Source organism: Episyrphus balteatus, chromosome 2 (assembly GCF_945859705.1).
Source record: "Episyrphus balteatus chromosome 2, idEpiBalt1.1, whole genome shotgun sequence".
In the NCBI taxonomy this organism is placed as follows: domain Eukaryota; kingdom Metazoa; phylum Arthropoda; class Insecta; order Diptera; family Syrphidae; genus Episyrphus; species Episyrphus balteatus.
Genome location: NC_079135.1, coordinates 121823644 through 121843441, shown reverse-complemented (window position 1 = coordinate 121843441; position 19798 = coordinate 121823644). Strand labels below are relative to the sequence as shown.

Below are 19798 nucleotides of genomic sequence, written 5' to 3'. Positions count from 1 at the left end.
CACAGCAACAACAAAAAAATACAAAAAAAAAAAAAAATGAAAATCCATGAAAGAAAAAGCCTTTCAGCAGTCATTACGTAGTAGGTTAGTCTAGCGCCAAATTTAGCCTTCAAGCTTCAAAACATGAAGAAAACAAAAAAAGAAACAAAAAAATAATAATACTTAATTTTTTTTTCAATAATTATGCTTTGCCTACAAATAATAATAAATAAATTCATACTAAAATCCATGTTGAGCAAAAAAATTAAAGAAAAACAAGCAGCAAGTTTTTTGTTTTGTTCTGGTTGGTTGTAACAATCCAAGCGCCACCAAGTTGTCAATGAGGAAATCTCTTTAGAGATATTACACTACACACACACAAAAAAATTGTTGTACTTCAATTTAAAAAAAGTGTCTTGAATGTGATACGTATTAAGTTTATTAATTTTTTTTTTTATTAAATTCAATTTTATGAGAACGAACAGAAAGAAAAAAAAGCAAACACAGCAGCAGCAAATTCAGGCAAAATCCAATGTATTTCTCGTTATTTTATATACACATATTATATATACGCATATACAAATTATAAAAAAAAAAACAAAAAAAATACAAAAAAAAAATATGAAAACAGAAAATGAATTATTCTTACATTTTCTATGTAGATAGTTATAACAAATTAAAATAACACAATTAATTAAAAATTAAAAAAAAAATAGTAATGACAATTTGCGTCGATTTGATGGCCGGCAATAAATAAGCATTATACATTAAATTATAAATTTATATATATATTATATTATATACATATGAAATACATATATATTTTTTTATTGAAACATTTATATAAGTCACATTTAAATGATTAAAAACAAATTAAAACAAAAAATAAAATTAAATGGCAGCGTACCGGGGAAACTTTATTATTAAATAACACACATAATACTGTAAAATAAAGCAGTTGACACACTAAAATTAAAATAAAATACAAAAAAACATTTGCATGATTCACATTATGTACAATTCTTTAATGTAATTAAAACAAAAAATAATATTACAAAACACTGACCCTACACATCCAATATTTATACACAAAAATACAGACTAAAAACAATTGAAACAAAAGAAAAGAAATAGTAATAAAATATTAATAAAATTAAATTAAAAAAAAATAAATTAACTGAAATATTCTTGGATAACACATAAATAAGAATATAATTCTGAATTAATCTTAATTATAATTAAAAAAAAAAAAAAAAAAATACTTATTATTAATATTAATAATAATAATTCTATTGTATAACGTTTCTATTGCAAATATTTTTTTTTGTTTTCTCTTTTTCTTTTTTTATTAATTAATTAATTATTATTATTAAAAATATTTACCTACGGTTCTTTTCCATGTGAATTATTCCCATTATGCTATGTTTTCCTATTTTGCAGGAAAACAGATGGGAAAACATGTGGAGAGAATAAAATATCCTATTAAATAAAAGTAACTAGTGTAATTTGTTAAACAAAAATGTGTTTTTATTGTTTATTTGAAGGGGAGAAGACAAGAAGAATGAAAATGAATCAGATATGATTTTATGAAAAACTTTGTACCGCGAAAGAGATCTTGTGGATGGCTTTGAAAATTTAGTACTGAACAATTTTTTTTTTTAAAGAAAATCTGTTAACCTTCATACGGTCCTCGGGTCATTTTTGACCCATTTTTCGAAAGAAATAAGTTTTTCTTGAAAACCTAATTCTTTAAGATTTAATGTTTTGGGACTTTTCGTAAAGTTTAAAGTTTGAAATACTTGTAATTTTCATGAAAAATATCTAAACTTTTCAATTATAAACCAAAGCAGTAATAATTATTCAAATATTTAACATTTATTCTGAAAAAATATTGTTGGGTCAAATTTGACCCGAAACCCTCTTACGTTAGTTTCTTTGAGGACCTTATGAAGGTTAAGAGATATAGATAGATCCTTCAAAGATTTTCATGGACATCGATTCAAATTTTAAAAGTTTTCAAATAATCGTGAATGATCTGCAGTATCCTTGAAAGAGCATACCCTTCAAGCAAGAAAACGGAGTTCAGAAAAGACACTCCGACCTCCGACCGAGAAAAACGGGGTTGCACTGACACACTTGCAACTTTTTGTGTATGAACACAAAGTCGAAGGAGAAATCGTGGTGAAAAAAACAATACATACAAAATCGGCTCCGCGGTGATTATAATTTCCATACTAATTTGAGCCGCCTTCAGACCCGTTTCTGAGCCGAAGTCGGACTCAGCTCCGCCTGAGGCGGAGCGGATTCGAACCGAGGTCGGACTTGTTTGCTTGAAGGGTATTCATAATTTTATGAAAACATTTTACTCCTATACAGGGTGTCCCAGAAGTTAACGTCGAAACGAAAACGGTAGATAGGGTAGGTGGTGACAGTTATCAGAAAAATAATAAAAAAAATCGCAGCCATATATTTGGGGAGTTATGGGCATTTGAAAAAAAGTCGAAAAAATAAAAAAATTTTATCTTGGTTATTTATGAAATATTCCCAACAATGTTATACCATTTTGAAAAGAAAATTGAACACACCAACTTTTAAGGCAACTTGCCGAAACATCGTAGTGCATTTTTTTTACACTACGGCTCATTGAATTAGAGTCATGTAAAATTTTTTAGTACTAAGTTGGGTAATAAAGTAATATTTTCTTTAAAACTGATGCAGCTGAGTTAAAATTTTTGAATGCATTTGATAGCAGGGTTATTCAAGGTTCCGTAACAAAAGAAAAAAATGATAAAAACTAAGATTTGTAGTCACGGCACATGAAACCGTCACAGGGTGACCATTTTTCCCAAAATATATGGCTGCGATTTTTTTTATTATTTTTCTGATAACTGTCACCACCTACCCTATCTACCGTTTTCGTTTCGACGTTAACTTTTGGGGCACCCTGTGTGTGTACAATCTCCAATTTTTTGAAATTATTCTCAAATATTCGTTAGAAAGGATTTTGTGTCTTTTACTGTCAAAAAAGTTATACATACCCCCCAGTGACTATTTGAAAAAAATATGAAACAAATTTTATTCTTTTCAGTCACGATTTACGAACAACTCGCTGCGTGCCCAAATTGGTATTTTTCATTTAAGGATCTCAAATGTTAATTAAAATGTTCTAAAACAGCTTTTAAAAATATTTAAAAGTATTAATATAACGTTCAGTTTTAATGATTAAAAGCTAGTGTCCGACCGAATCTTCGGCTTCGGCCGAATTCGTATTTGGCAACCCTAAATAAGTTAACATAAGAAAATCAAATCTTATCGCTCGCATGTTTTATTTTTTTTTCTAATGACGGTTGAACATTGAAACTAAGAACTGTGAATAAGTAGTATTTTCGCGATTAGGATACAAAACAAAGTGTTCAATAAAACGTTTACCAATACCAAACATTCAAAAAAAAAAATAAAATAAATTATGTAGAAGATAGACGTTTAAAAGTGAATAAAATATTTTTATTTCTGCACATAAGGTACAGACACATTATTTAACTTGATATTAAAAGTTTAAATACCCAAAGACTGCAAAATTGACTGTTTACTAGCCTTAAATAGTTAAGCTTTAATATGATTTTCTTATCATACCTATAGCTTTTAATGAATAAGTTTCAAGGTATACCTATGTATGTATGTGAAGTGTACATTATTTATTATTATTATTATTAACTAGTTAGCTACCATGTTTTCGGCATCGCTGGGGGCAACGACTTTAGTGTTAAGGTATTATTCTGATTTATGTTGCTGTTGCTATAATCAAGTTTTATCGGAATGTTTATGTTGCCATCTTCTAGTTTTCAAATGGAATACCGAAAGTTTGGAATTAGCCTTGATAAAAAAGAATGCGTTTGGTTAAATGTGTGTGTTCTACGGAAAAAAGACAAATTTTATATCGATTTGTATGTAATTTTTTAGGTTAAAAACGACCGTTGAAGAATTGACAGAAAGAACGAGCTTACATTACTTTCAGAATAAGTCTCAAGTTAAAACACCTCGAAAAAATCTGAACTTTAAAGTAACCTATCTCAACGGTACAAAGCAAAAATTGCAAGAATGCACAAATATCAACTGCAAGTCAGATATATCTAAAGAACCAAATTGGTGCAAAAACCTCATCCAGATTAAACTATCTATTTATTTTGGTGCAATACTCAAGTCAATGTACTTTTCAACAAGGCTTTTAAATTTGCAGGTACCTACCCTCTTCTCTGAAACCATTTTCAATATTAAAGTAGGTACCTATACTCCAACTTTAATCTAGCTACCAACTTCCAATGTTATCGACCCTTAAAAAAGTTCAAGAATCTCTTATTACTTTCAACACTGCAGCTGTTAAATGTGATTTCTCTCTCAAATCGAATCGACTGCAGTTTAAAATTTTGTGAAAATCAATTTTTCAAACAAAATTGAATCTACTATAGGTACTCTCTTCTCTACTTCATCAATCAATCTAAACTCAATTTATGATTGAACATCCAGCTGATACAATCGCATTTTTATAATTGAATATTGTCATTATAATTTTGCTTTAACTTTGCACCACCACACAGCCTCATCCTTTTGTTCCCCAGTATCAAAAACTCCAATAAATATTCCATTCCTCTTACCCAGGTTTGATCATCATAACAAAAATAAACCAACCTCTATACCTCTACCTACTCGTCGTATGTAAACAAACTTTCATCATCTTTTTGCTGTAAAAAAAACTACCCCATGCGCATGTCAGGGGGGTTCCATCGCACCCCTTATATCTCTCTCGCTATGTGTACATAAATCAACTTGGTATCGACAAAAATCCAGGCAATGCCCGTTTAAACTTTTTTCCAGTATAAAAATTCAGTAACCAGCGAAAAGTCTGCCAAGAAGGATCTAAATTTTTAAGTTTTAGTTTAGAAAAAGTCCTTTCTAAGCATTATAGATGTTAAATAAGGAATAGTTTCTTCCAAAAATATCCTTAAAACTGATAGAAAAGTGTCAATTTTTAGAGATTCCTTGCGGTTACTAGTTTTTATTTTAATAAATTCGAAATAGAAAACAAAGTTTCCATACCTTTACTGTGGTTTATCACAATAATGTCTTCCTAAATGATAGTTTTTAAAAGTTTCAAGACTATCCCTAAAATGGCTCCACACGGAGGGTACCTTGAAAACCAAGGCGGTGCTGCTGCTACACTCTACTATATTATTAAGGCGTGCCGCTAAGTTGCCTTTTTTTGGTTTTTCGTTCTTAATTAGTGCCTGCATCTAGTATCTCTGTTCATTGTTTTTCTTTTTTTTTTGTATCTGACCGAATACAATCATAGGACAGAAAAAAAGGACAACAATTAAATTCTAAAAGCAGACAAAAAACCAACCAACCCTTAATGGAAAAGTGTCTCTTATTGTTAACAAAAGAAAATCAATTTAATTGTGCAAACTTAAAAGAAAAACGCAAAAAAGAACAGCTCTCGAGAACGTGGTTATAAGAAAAAAAATTAATTAAAAATACAAAAAAATATTGCCAACAGCTAAAAAAGTAACGAGGAGGACGAATATTAAAAAAAAAAAAAAACAACAACAACAAACACATCCCACAGAATTGCAGTTAAAGCAAACATGGGTTCATGGTGCTATGTGATAGCTTGTTCCTTGGGGATTGTAGTACTTTTGTACGCCCTTTTAGAGGTGCACTATTTCCTACGTATGTGCCTTTGTGTGGTACTTGCACGATTTGTCAAAAAGAAGACTCACATTTTGGATACAACAACAGTTTCAGGTGAGTTTTTTTTGTTTCTTTCTTTTCTTTTATCTATGTATTACCTATACAAACTTATACCTAACCTTTGAAAAATCATGTCCTTTTTAGAATGGTCGAAAAGTAACTATACCTAAACCATGACGGTATAACTTAAAGTAAAAACAAAACAAAAAAACCACATACATATCTAACCTAAAAATTAATATCCGTGCAACGTCTTTTTAAAAATTCATGTCGCACACATTCAAGTTCATCCCTTATTTTTTTTGTTTGGAAAATGGATATCCTTCAGGAAATATTTTCTTTTTTTTTATTATTTGCCACTAGACCTGTAGAATTTTACAATACACTCCAAATCGCTTGACTGAATTCGATTGATTTTTTTGTAAGGAGGGTAAAATCAATGATACGCACTATATGACCTTGCCAAAATAAGGGTTTTTGGTGTTTTGTTTTGTATTAACCCTCTGTAGACACACCTCTTTTTTGCGAATTTGGTTTATACTTTTTAATGGCGCTAGAACTTTCTTCGGTCTCACTATTTTATGGAGAATCATATTTGAAATTGATGTAGAATTTTCCGAGGAATTCCATAAAAATGTATTTTCACCCTTAGAAAGACACTTTTCTGTGACTACTTTTCATTTTTGTCCTGCCAAATTCGCACCCGTGTGCCGACAGCGGGTTAAAATAGGGTTTTTGAGTACTTGTTCATATTTTAGAGAGCAATGGCCCCAGAAATTGGATAAAAAGTCATTAATTTTTCTCGAAAACGATATTTTGTATGGTTTTTCAATTGGTACACAGGGTGTCCAAAAAGAAATGTAGGACGAAATAGGTATGCTGAAAGACCAAGTTATAGGGTTCTCAGAATTTGGTAACATGTTCATCTCAAATGTTAACGGTTTTCGATTTTATGGAGTTTTTTTTTTAAATTTCTAAACAAACACCTACTTTAAATTTGTATTTTCCTTTCCCTGTCTATAATATCGATTTTTGTTTTTTTTTTTTTAAATTCTTTCATTTAAACACTGGTCAACTTTAGAAATTTGTAAAATTTTTTTGAAAGCTCCAATAAAAGGCCAAGTTCTTAGAATAACCAGTGTCAAACCAAATTTTTTTTTCACAGTGTTGTTTTAAAAAAAAATTGGAAATTGAAGGGAGAAGTTTGCATTTTAAAAATTGACAACTCTATTTTTACTTGCGATATAGGTACTATAGGGCAAGTTTAGGATTCGTAAAAAAAATCGAACTCGAGATAACAATTTTACATGACATTACGATGATGGAGAATGCCAAAAAAGTGGGTCCGGCAATTCTGTCTGTCTGTCTGTCTGTCTGTCTGTCTGTCTGTGTGTCTGTCTCTATCTGGAGCTGCAGCCTACACGAGTGAAGTGATTTTCTTCAAACTTGGTAGTTAGCAGTTTTTGGTGATTCCCTAGAGGGGAAATTGAAATTTTTTTTTTATGACCAAAACTAACGGTACCTGCCATATAACGGAAATAGAAAAGTTAATTTTTTTCAAAAACGGCTCTAACGATTTTGATTAAAATTTTTATGTGTAGTACTACACATAAGAGCCAACTTTTTAAATAAAAAAAATATTTTTTGTACCGTTATTAACGGTACCTGTCATAGAACGGTTTTTTTCGTTTCTGAATATCTCGTACAACATTAACCCGATTTAAATGAAAATTTTTATACAAACGTGTGTAAGTAAAAATAATATTAAAAATTTAGAAAATTTTCAAAAAACGCAATTTTGGATTTTTAAAAAATATTTCAAAATTTTTGTTTGAAAAATCAATTTTTTGAAAACGGATCAATGAAAAATTTTTAAATTTAGTTTTATGTGTAAATTAATTATTTCTTCAAAATGGCATACCAACTTTTTTTTTGAAAAATGTTAAAAAATTTTTATACATAAAAAATTATTTTTTTAAAAAACGGCTCCTACAATGTTCGAAAATTTTTTTCTAAAAATACCTTTTTATACAAGAAATAAAATGGCATATTTGTTTTTTTTTTTAAGATAATTTAAAACGGAGTTTAATTAATTATAAAAACTGATTTAATTTTTTTATACTACTTATGAAATTTCTTCAAAATATCAAATTTTAAATTTCTTGAATAAAAAGCTTTAACATTATAGTTACTTTAAGCATAAGAGCAAGTACGTGCGACCCCAGTCGTGCAATTTATTTTATTTCAGTATCAAATAACTCGACTTTTTCGAGAGTACCTAAATTAATTTAAGTAAATATCTTACAAGAGGAAGAATCCTTTTCTTCTGCTTTGATAAAAAAGGAAATGTTTCAAAAGCCAATTAAACAAAAATTAAACACAATGGCAACACTTGAACTACGTAAGGTTTCATAAAAAGTTTTTTTTTTATGATCTTTTTGATCAATGGATCCGAATTATTTATTATTTATTCCTTGGTTAATTTAGAATAATCATTTTTATCAACAAAAAAAAAACCAAAACTGACTTCCATGGATCAAAACTTGGTTTTATGGTTTTTCTCATAGTTCCTATGGCTATAACTGAACGAAATTAAAATGGGACCACATTGCAGCCACCAGCTTTCCAATACAAAAAGAATTATCAAAATTGGTTCACTCAGTCCAAAGTTATGAGGTAACAAACATTAAAAAAAAAAATTCAGGTGAATTGAATACTTCCTCCTTTTTGGAAGTCGGTAAAAAATAATAATCATTTTTAGCAAAAAAACAAAACCGACTTCCATGGATCAAAACTGGGTTTTTTGATTTTTAAAATAGTTCCTATGGCTAAAAATGAACGAACTGCAGCCACCAGCTTTCTAATACAAAAAGAATTATGAAAATTGGTTCACTCAGTCCAAAGTTATGCGGTAACAAACATAAAAAAAAAAAAAAAAAAAAAATACAGACGAATTGAATACCTCCTCCTTTTTGGAAGTCGGTAAAAAAAAAAATGGTTTTTTAGTTTGTCGACTTAAGACTCCTATCATTTTAAAAACAATCCACCACAGATATGAACAGATACCTACAATCAATTTGCTCAGATTCATTTTTGGTTTTCATTTGTTACTTATTTAATTCAATATAAAAAAAATAATAATTAAAATAAAAATAATTTTAATAATTTTTTATTATTTTTGTTATTTTTTTCTTCGTTGTTACTTATTTAAAACAATTAAATTTAAAATCTGATGAGGTTTACTTAAATTTAAAAAAAACTACTATAGCAAACAAAAAATACATCTAAAAAAAAATAACACAGTAAATGAATTAAAGGTCGAAAAAAGTATACAATTTTATCTCATTTGTTAAGATGCATTTTATACGAAATGCAGCCCTATTCTGCTATCCATATGGGGGGAATAATCACCAATTATTACCATTCTGCTATTCATCGGGGGGAATCGAAACTCACGTCGGTTATATCGGTAATGTTGTTTCGTATTCCACAATTCACGTGAATGAACTTACTCCATACATTAGCAATCCGCATAAAAAATGTTGCGGATCTGTAACTTTTGGTTGTAAAAATAAATTCACCATCGTTACAATTAAACAAAATGCCACTTCTAAAAAATGTTAAGTATTTGTTAGTATGTAATCGGTTGTTTTTATTTTTTCTATGCAAAAAAACACAAAACACAATTTTTTTTTCTTTCAATTTACTTCGTCGCCATTTTTTTTTTTAGTCGACGTTCACGTGGTAGTCAAAGGGATATGATAATGCAGTTCACCCGATGGATAGCAGAATGACAAGGTAGAGTCAAAGTGAATCGAATGTGTGAGTCGGATCGGAGACTCACGTGAATAGCAGAATAGGGCTGATAGTTTCAAAATCGTTAAAAAACTAACCTCTTATAAGAAATTGTTTGAATATCAGTTTTTAAAATAAAGTTGTAAAGACATTTTCTTGTAATAATTTAACCAAAATTAAAAATAAATCAATACCTCGTTTTCGAAAATTTGATTTTTCAAGAACAAAAATTTCAATATTTTTTTTTCAAAATAAAAATATGTAGATACCTACCTACTTTTTGAAAAACTCCACATAAAGAACAAATTTAGCAAAAATTAGTTTTTGAGTTACAAATTTCATCGTTTCCAGCTCCGTCTTTCTTTCTTTCTTTAGAATTTATGGAATGGAGTTGTAGGCTAAAAAATACGAATGTCAATGGATATGCGACCCTGACGAGAGCATCAGCTTGAATCACGGGTTAAAGGAGTACTTTCCGACAGTTGTGTTGGAATTGTCGATCATGAGCAGCGATGCCAACTGAGGCATAATTATGCCTTTTAGGCATAATTTTATTAGCGTAGGCATTGAGGCTTATTTTTTGACAAAAAGGCATAATTTTTTCATTCCACTCTTGATTTATGTTTTAAAAGTTTCTTATAATTTTTTGAATATTTTGATAAAAAAAAATTTTAAATTAATATATTAAATATATTTTAAATAAAAGTTGTTCGAATTTTTATTTACAGAATTCGTTTTTACCATTTAACTCTTGGTAGTGTTTAATTTTTCGAAGAATTGTGTGCACGCTTATCAGTTTTACTTGAAAAGAATATGCAAAAAGCGATTTTGTTGCTATAAAAAGGTCTAAAACGCTTGCAAATATGCTATTATTTCTTATTGGTGAAAAAAAAACTGGTCGCTAATTTCTTCCTGTTGTGTAAAGCAATGTATTAGTTCCCTTGAAAAATTCCTTTCGAAGAAAATAAGTTGCGGTTTCGTGACAAATAAGTAGCCTAAATGTATAAGTTAATTAATTAAACATTTTTTTTTTTAAGTACTTTCACTTTTTATATATAATTTTTCAAACATAAACTCAGAAATCTAAATTGAGGCATATTTTATTTGAAAAGGCATAATTTTTTTTCAAGTGAGGCATAATTTTGAGTGAATGGGTTGGCAACGCTGATCATGAGGCACAATTTTCGAAGTATGGGAGTGGATGTGCCAACCTGACGACTTCGAATAAAATTTGTTTCGGTGGGAGAATGGGAGGTGACCACAGACTTCGTTATGTGAATAATTTTACGGAGCCTAAAAATGTTTTGGGCACCGAGAAGAGAAGTGAGCTCCGTATTTCTTGTAGTCTTCGAGAATTCCACTATCGACTTTACTGCATCTTGAGGTGGTCTTTATTTTTGATATTCACTAAAAGGAATTGAACCCAACACATGAAATGTTTAAAATTTTAGCTGAACAATTGTTACTCACATCATTACTATCTGAAATATAAATGAAAGAAACAAGCCCCATAAAACGTACTAGGCACCGAAAAAAGTATTTTTTTTTTAAAGATGGTTCTTATTATACAGTGTTATTAACTTTTGTGATGACAAAACCTAATTTTCTGTTCTAATACGTCTATATCTTGAAAAAAGGTTTAAGGTCTGTTCTATTGACATGGAGTGTTTTAAAATAGGCAATTTTCAGCGGGAAGTATTATATTGCAAAAGGTCAAGGCTGTTTGTGAGCTTATAAGGGGGGGTGCTGTCGCACAATAAATGTCAATATTGGCATTTTGCTTTCACTTTGCTCTTTGGCATGGTGGACTACGACGTCGACTGGTTTCTATAATGGTTGTTTGTTTTTATGTACATTTTCTCTTTCAATTCCGGTCTCGTGTACTCAGTTAAACGTAAAATTCAGTGCTGTATTATTACATTTTTGACAGAATAGGTAATTGGTCTACCAGGTGCAATAAGCTTATCTCCATAATTGAAGTGTCAAGAAGGATAAAAATTGCAAACTTGCAAAAACCCATTTATTTTGTTATTGTTGGTAGAATAACGAATATGTTAGATTCAGCAAATGAAAGGCTTTAAATGCCAAAATTTCTGAACTAGGTTCAACTCTAAATAGAAGGTTTCTAAATCAATGAAACTGCAGTTTTAGAATTTGAATATTTTGGTTAGCTCATTTTTAAGTTAAAGTTTTTGACGTCTTTTTTTAATGAAATGAAGTTAGTCTCAAGGCCTCGACTTGGACAAATCTGGTTATGGAAATGTGGCCAAGTAATTTTCACACAACGACAACGATATTGGTTACATTTTCTTGTCCATTTTCTAGAGCTTCATTGTGGCGAATGGAATGGTTTTTTAATTAATTTCCTTGTTTGATAAGAATCTTGTCGCAATGTGAATCAAAGGAATTAGTTTTCATTAATTAACATAGTCTACATGGATGCGATGGAAGAAGCCTTACATTCTACTTGTAAGTGCGAAGAATATAAAACTAATTGAATTTGTCATCAATTACGAGCTTTTCTCACATTCTTCCTTTCTGGGGTTCAACAAAACAGGGAGAGGGAACGAGATCCTGTTGGTTCAAATAGATTTCATTTTAATGATTTATTTTTATTTCAAGATGAAGTGGATGGTGTTTTTTTTTATTTATTTATGAGTCCATGAGGGTAGATACACTCTGACAATATTGATTTTTTTTTTTTGAAAAGTACTTTATAATGATGTCAGACATAGCTATATGCAGAGGTTAACCAGTTGAATGTTTCTAGTAAAAAAATAAAAATGATACATAAAAACAAGGATTATAATGGTATGTACGCAGATGCCAGGATATCCGGTATACACTCACAGTACATAAGTAAAATGAGTGTACAGTTATGAAATCATATTTTATTTTTTCAAAAATCTTCCAGTTCATCCCTAATAGTAAATAGATCAATATACCTAATAGCCCAAGATAAGTATAAGATGGAAAAAGTGGCATTATTACTAACTATGCTTACCCAAAAATGGAACCCTTAGATTCTCAACTTGAACTCGTGCTATTCGAAACTCTGAAGCCCCCCTTGTAAATACTTATCCGATTTCAACAAAAGTTTTTGTAAAAATAACTTCTCTGTAACTTTGAAATAAATATGACTAATCCCTGATTTTTCAGCAGAATAAATGTCAATATAATAAAAAACTTTTCTTCCTAGGAGGAATAAGCTCTAACTGAGGTTTATCTGACTATTGAAAAATTGGCCCTAAAAAAAATAACAAATTTTCAAAAATAAATTATACAGGGTGTCCCAAAAGTATTGGATCAAACGAAATACGCTGATAGGTCAACTTTAGGGCTCTCAGAATTTGGTAACTTGTGCATCCCAAATCCTTACGGTTTTTGATTTAATGTAGTTTTTGTGAAATTTCGAAAAATCTCGACTTTGCAACAGTATTTTGCTTCCTCCGCTTATAATTGATTTTTGTTTTTTACAATTCTTTAACTAAATCATTGCCTAAAATTATAATATAATAATTATTTAATCAAACCATTTTTTTATTTCATTCGCCATTTTGCTGCAAATTAATTAACAGTTCCATGTTTTATAAAAACACAATTTCATACTTTTATTTCAGAGCAACACCCTGAAAAAAATTTGTATGGTGTGACACTGGATTATTATTTTGAAAACTTGTCGTGTTATTGCATGCAGTTTTCAAAAATGTATAAAAGTTTCCAAAGTTGAAGTTAGAACTAATATTTAAATGGGTAAAAAGTTCGCATAATAGGCTTTTGACCTGAATACTATAGTAAGTTCGGATAATGTGCTACACATTGTTTTTTAGGAAACTAACGATAGAGGAAGGACGTCTTTTGAATCAATAGGTGACAACTTTTATGTAAAGAAAACTGCGTAGGTACTCAAAAACACGAAAATATTCCATACTTTTTAAAAAAATTGATAAATCCTTATGGAAGGATAGGGCCTAAAATGGCCCTCCTAAGGGAAATGTCCCATATCTCGAAAAAAAGTAACATTCAAAATTAAATGCTATATACTTTTCAAAGTTTAATATATTACTCTCACATTTTTGTGCTTTGCGAGTTAAAAAAATTCCAAAAAGTATTTAAATTTTTTAATTTTCAAGACATCTACAAATTTCACTGATCAAATTTACTCGGGTAAAATGGCACACTGTCCAAATATACGTGATTTTAAATGAAAAATCGAGTCAAAGGGCTCCTTTTCCATTTTCTTACAACAAGTGGTGCTTAATCCCCCCCCCCCCCCAAATTTCTGTGATTCATTAAAAACCCTGTTCCTGTTGGTTTCTCATATTCTTACTGTAGTTTTTGGAACTTCGAATAATTTGGATGCTTTTTCCCAGATTTTGGACGGAATCAATGACTTTCCTCAGTCCAGGGCTTCCTCTCTGTAGATCGTTTATGTTTAGTAACCATTTTTACTATAAAAAATGAAAATGTGAAAGTCGGTATAAAATGCCATGTGAAAGTAAGTATGCCATTTTACCCGAGTACTAAGTAGGCCATTTTGCCCATTTTGGGTTTTTTGAATTTAAGTTTTATACCGAGAAATCTAAAATCGTTCTAAGCCAACTTATTACATTAAATTATTGAGAAATACTTCATACATACGTATATTAACTTCTTTTTCCAAAATACAATGTTTTTTATACTCTTTTTAGCAAAAAAAATTTCATAAAACTAAAATCGAGTGTACTTTTTGAGGTGGTTAGAGACAGTTTGACCTGTCGAATTTTAAATAATGGCTTGAAGTTGCTAAAACTTCGTATATGTATGTCGGTTTTGCCAGATTAACATAAGAATCGCGTTCATAAAACTTTCTAATTATGTTCGATTCTACGATTTCTAGCAAGGGGGCCATTTTACCTTAGGGTGAAATTTTAGGCCACTTTCCCTTATATGGACTTTTTTTAAGACAGCATTACAAAATGCATTCCCAAGCGTTAAAAAAGAAAAAAAAATTTACAAAATTGTATTTTTGAATGAGAACAGTTTGTTATTGATTTACGTGATTTCGGCATGAGTTTGGTTGAAATCTAAATTTTAATATATTTTTTAAACTTTTTTGTAAAATATCACTGTTTCGCTAATGTGGTATACCTACCAATGCTTTAATGTGGTATAGTTAACTTCTTTAGAATATATACCAACAGTGAAATTAATATTTTACCTTTAATTTAAAAAATGCACAAGTAATTTTTAATCTTATGCTATTTTTTTCTTCATTCTTTAAAGCAAATAAAAACATCTTTATTAGTTATTTAAAAAATGGAGAAACTCATAAAATATATATTATATTAAAAATGATTATACTACATTAGCAGAAGTGACATTTTCGAGGTCAGCGCACATTTCAATACAAAACTTTTTTCAGAAACAAAAAAAAAACACAAAATCCCATCAAAAAGCTGGTACTGGTAAAAACGGCAGTGATTCGTTTATGGTATGGGGGTTTTTGCTTATAGCTTTTGGTGTGGGTTATTTGGTCTCCTTGAGGAAACAATGGATGGGTATTGTTTTTTAGATATTTTATAGACAAACCTGCACCAGAGTGTCGAATAAGGCTAAGATGGATTGATTACCTTCAATAAAGGTAACGGCCCTAAGCAAACTCGGTATTTTTGAGTGAATTTTTGATCAAAAACTTTCAAAACCAGATGCAAACGTCACCCAGTCACTCGTTTTTGGATATTATTTAGCATCTGTTAGACCATTTGGTGAGAAAAGTAAGGAAGCATTCAAAGGATTAGCTGAAACGAGTCTTTTAGGAAGAGTGGAAAAGATTCGGCCCAAAAGTTGCAAAAAATCTAGTAAAATCAATGCCTTCAAGTGAGTTTGACCTCGTCAAGTCTAGGGGGTAGCCTAAAATATATTAATTCCCAAAAAAATTTAGATATTTATACTTTTAACATCGATTTTCATAGTTTTTTCTTCTCTGTATACTTACTTTTGTAATGCGAAATTTTGTACTGTGTTTAATTTTTTGTTACTTTTTCATTTAGTATTGATTATTTTTTGTAAATATGTAGGCAATGATTAATGAAATAAAACCACATTTAAATTTTTTTCGAAAATGTGTTAGATTCTTTTTTTTTTGAGGTCTTGGTTAAACAAAGTTAGGGGTGTATACTTACTTTTGTGACTGAGTGTATATAGTAGAAGATCCCGCCTAGGACGACCTTCCCTCATCGTAATACCAGTTAAGAGTTATATTATTTTCTCAAAGGTTGTGTCCAAAGAAGCAGTTTGTACATGGGTAGCCTGGCAAAATACTGTCAAGGCATAAGGTTGCCATTGCCATGATTTAAAGTTCATTTTTTGAGTTTTTTTTTTTTCCAAAACGCCATCCTGTTTATATGGTTATTGGTAAAAAAAATATTATGTCAGAGAAAATTAAATTTAAAAATTTGCATATTCAGGATTTTTAGAAATTTCAAATTTTAGAACGGTAAACTGAGGTAATTTCAAACGCTATTTCCTTAACAAAAAGTGGTAGAAAAAAGATTGATACTTGAATTGAATTGATTAATACATAAAAAGTCACACATACAAATGAAAAATGTAAAAAATCTGCAACTCGAGATATGGACGTTTAAAAGTCAGAACCGTGAAATTCGAAGTTTGAGAAATAATTCACCAAAAATCAGCATGAAAGGTATTTGAAACAATGTTTATATTATTACAAAACAGAAAGAAAATAACTTGAGAAAATAACTGCCAAATTTTTGGTTTAACTTAGTTTTTGGGTACTGTGTATTTTAGAAGAATAACAGATTTTTACATTTCAATACACTGTTTAACGAAAAAAACAAAATTTAAAAATATTTTTTTTGGTAACTTTATACGTTTACTAGGTCATATTGAATATAATTAAAACTGCATATTTTATTTTTCAAAATATGTACCTCCAAAATCTGGATTTAGGGACAAAAAACCTATTCCATACTTGTTTTATAGCGAATACCAGTCCAATATACAGTATACATGAAGATAAACAACTGTTAAAAAGGTCTTTTTGTGCACGAGTATTACAACCTTACCTAACGTTTTATTTTCTAGTCATCCTTTACTAAGAATTGTTGTAGGTGTTACACCATATAAACCTAAATAACTTTTTCCTGCATTTACGCAACCATTAAAAATAAAATGCTTCAATAATTTAGGTGATTGCACCTGCTATCAAGTGTTATTTAGTTTGACGTAGAAAAATTTTACGTCAATGAATAGGGAATATTATACTCATAAAATAGAAACTTAACTTGAATGTTGATGTTGACCTTCTTCTATTTAAATGAGTGAAAAAAAATTGATTTTTTTCAAATGAAATAAAAAAAATTGCCATGACCTACCTCTTATTTTTGAAAAAGGCAAAAGCAAAAACGGAAAAGCATTTTTAAGTACCTGGTTGTGTTTTTATTCATATTAAGTTGAGTGTAATTTCTTCTTATACTTGACCCAGTGGTGTTTAAATTATATTTTACAATTTATTCAAGTATCCCTTGTGTTTGGCAAAGGACATCAAGAACCATCTGGTCGTCCGTCGTAACCCTTAGATATAAATACATAAAAAGAACTTTTGATTAATTTGCAAAGCAACCAACATCATATGCATTGCAGATGAACCTGTTTCTTTTTTGCTTATTTGCATAGTGACACTTTGTTCCTTGTATAAAGGTAAAGTGGGTCCTGATTTTAAATTAATTTCAATTCGAGCAGGAGAAAACTCTCTTGCTAAAAGTTTTTGAACTTAAAAGTTGGCAACTATCCAAATCAGATTCTTACTTTATATCCCAACACTAAAAATAAAGGTTATACCAACATTCATATCCTTATTGACTTTGAATTTTGAACCTTGGAATGGAAAGTTTTTGAAAAAAAAAATGTTTATTTCACAAAGTATTCATTACTTTTAACGAAAAAATCAATTTTCTAATTGTAAGGTGTAAGGAACAAGCAGTCCTTGAGGACGAACTTTTAGAAATAGAAATAAATCTTTGTTCGAACATAAAATCCAGGCAATAAATCGTTGAACTTTCAAACGAAAATATTGTGTATTTTACCGACTTGCAAACATAACAATAACTTTGATTATTTTATTAATTTTTTTCAATTTAGATCCTTTATCAATTTTTCTATTATTTTTTACAGGAATTTGTTTGACAACAGATATCGATACTTTGCTCTATCACATGAATAATGCCAGATATTTACGGGAGTTGGACTTTGCACGAGTTGATTTTTACGAACGAACACAACTTTATCGAACGATTGTACTTAAAGGAGGAGCTGTTGTCCAGGGCGCTGCAACAATCCGCTATCGTCGATTTATACGTCCTTTTGCTAGATTTACCATAACATCCAGAGTAAGTTACAAAACGGGAGCGGGTCATAATTCTGCTTGTCAAAATTCTGTACGACAAAATTCTGTGGGGTCAAAATACTGTAATACCATAATTCTGTACGTCTTTATACTGTAAATACAAAATTCTGTACGTCAAAATACTGTATGAACAAAATACTGACATGCAAAATTCTGTTTTGTAAAATTTTGTACGGCAAAATACTGTATATCAAAATTCTGTAAAAATGCTGTAAAAAAATATCGTTTTGATAACGTAAAAAAGTGCGCGCACACTTTATTACGTATTTTGACCAACCAGAATTTTGCTATACAGAATTTTGACTTTCAGAATTTTGTTCCTACAGCATTTTGCACATACAGAATTTTGACATACAGTATTTTGGCATACAGTATTTTGAATACAGAATTTTGCAACATACAGAATTTCGACCCCAACCCTTACAAAACATTTAAAATAAATCAAAAAAATCATCTTAAACATTTTATTTTATAATTTTATAGATAATCTATTGGGATGACACATCTGTGTTCATGGAACATAGGTTCCTTACACCATCCGATAACTTCATTAATGCGATAGCAATCTGCCGTCAGCGTATACTCGACTGTTCGGCCGAAGATGTAATGCGAACACTTTTAACGCCAAAATCAACAGAACTCCAAACAACTACCTCTGGCAATACGGTCAGTCCGACTATCAGTTTACAGAATACTACAATGGAGAATATTGAAAATGGTCATATAAATTCAAAGCTTAAGCCCGAAATGCCACTGGAAATATCCAAATGGATTGAATATAATGAGATATCGAGTAAAAATCTTCGTAGGGGTTGCTGACCAATATTATATTAAAGTGGGCAATGTATTATTTTTTAAGTTTTCTAGTATAATTTGTGTATTCCTTAAGAAAAAAAACCTTGGATAGTTGTGTAGTTAAAAGGCCCGCTTTATGACAAGCTTTTTTTTTTTGACTGTCTATATTATGCCTTAAATTATTTAACAAAACCAAAAATGAAAAAAAAAAAATATTATTATAACCTATTTAATTTATATAAATGTAATGTGTAAACAAAGTCAAAGTGTATGAGTGATAAGATACACGCATAATGATTCTACATGATACCAAAAAAAAAAAAAAGAAAAATATAAAACCAACAGAGAAAATCTACATTTTGGATCTGCTGAGAACAGATCCATAGATTAAACAGATTGGGTTAATCTATTCTAGTAAATTGTTGTTTCATTTAATTTCAAACAAAGATTTCGAAGTGAAAGTAAAAAATAAGTAAAAATATCATTGGAGGACAGTTTCTAAAAAAAAAATCAGACCTACGAGTAAACAATTATTTTCAATTCGACTTTCCCCTTCAAACTATTTGAACAAAATTTGTGTGCATACCTGCCTCTTAGTGCCTTCATATCTGCTACAATACTTCAAACTATCATTATTTTTGTACTAATTTAAAACATAATCTTAAAAAATTAGTTTTGAAAAAAAAAATCATATAAAATATACAATCAAGCTCGGGGAGTTACTTAAAAATCTGTGACGAAATTCCGCTCAGATTTGTAGTCAGATATTCAAACACAACAAGTTTTATAGTAGAGTAACTAAAGCAAATTATTAGGGAACCCGGCCGAACAGCTCTGATTTTGACGATTTTTTTTTTCAAACGTAGGTAATTAAAAATACTTTAAAGTCTATAGATTAAAAATTGCCGGTGTTGCCGTATTGTTTTTTAAAATTAAAATTAATTTTTTTTTAACAAAACCATTTTTTTTGCTTAAATTTCATAAAACAAATGATAGCAAAAGATTCTCTAGGTAATTTAAGGAAAATATATAAAAAGCAGTAAGGGACAATCTTCCATCGTTTAAGCGATAAAT

At 29.7% G+C, this 19798-nt stretch overlaps 1 protein-coding gene across 1 annotated transcript; it reads left to right on the top strand.

Annotated features, from left to right (window-relative positions):
- The first annotated feature begins 4876 nt into the window (after positions 1-4876).
- On the top strand, positions 4877-19143 carry LOC129911243 (protein THEM6). The gene is made up of 3 exons (XM_055988971.1): positions 4877-5778; positions 17698-17912; positions 18413-19143. The coding sequence occupies exons 1-3, from the start codon at positions 5619-5621 to the stop codon at positions 18746-18748; spliced, it is 711 nt and encodes a 236-aa protein (XP_055844946.1). The 5' UTR covers positions 4877-5618; the 3' UTR covers positions 18749-19143.
- The last annotated feature ends 655 nt before the right edge of the window (positions 19144-19798 follow it).

Coding starts and splice junctions, on each gene's coding strand:
- LOC129911243 (XM_055988971.1), top strand. CDS start 5,619: ATGGGTTCATGGTGCTATGTGATAGCTTGTTCCTTGGGGATTGTAGTA. Junction 5,779..17,697: donor GGATACAACAACAGTTTCAG/GTGAGTTTTTTT, acceptor TATTTTTTACAG/GAATTTGTTTGACAACAGAT. Junction 17,913..18,412: donor GATTTACCATAACATCCAGA/GTAAGTTACAAA, acceptor ATAATTTTATAG/ATAATCTATTGGGATGACAC.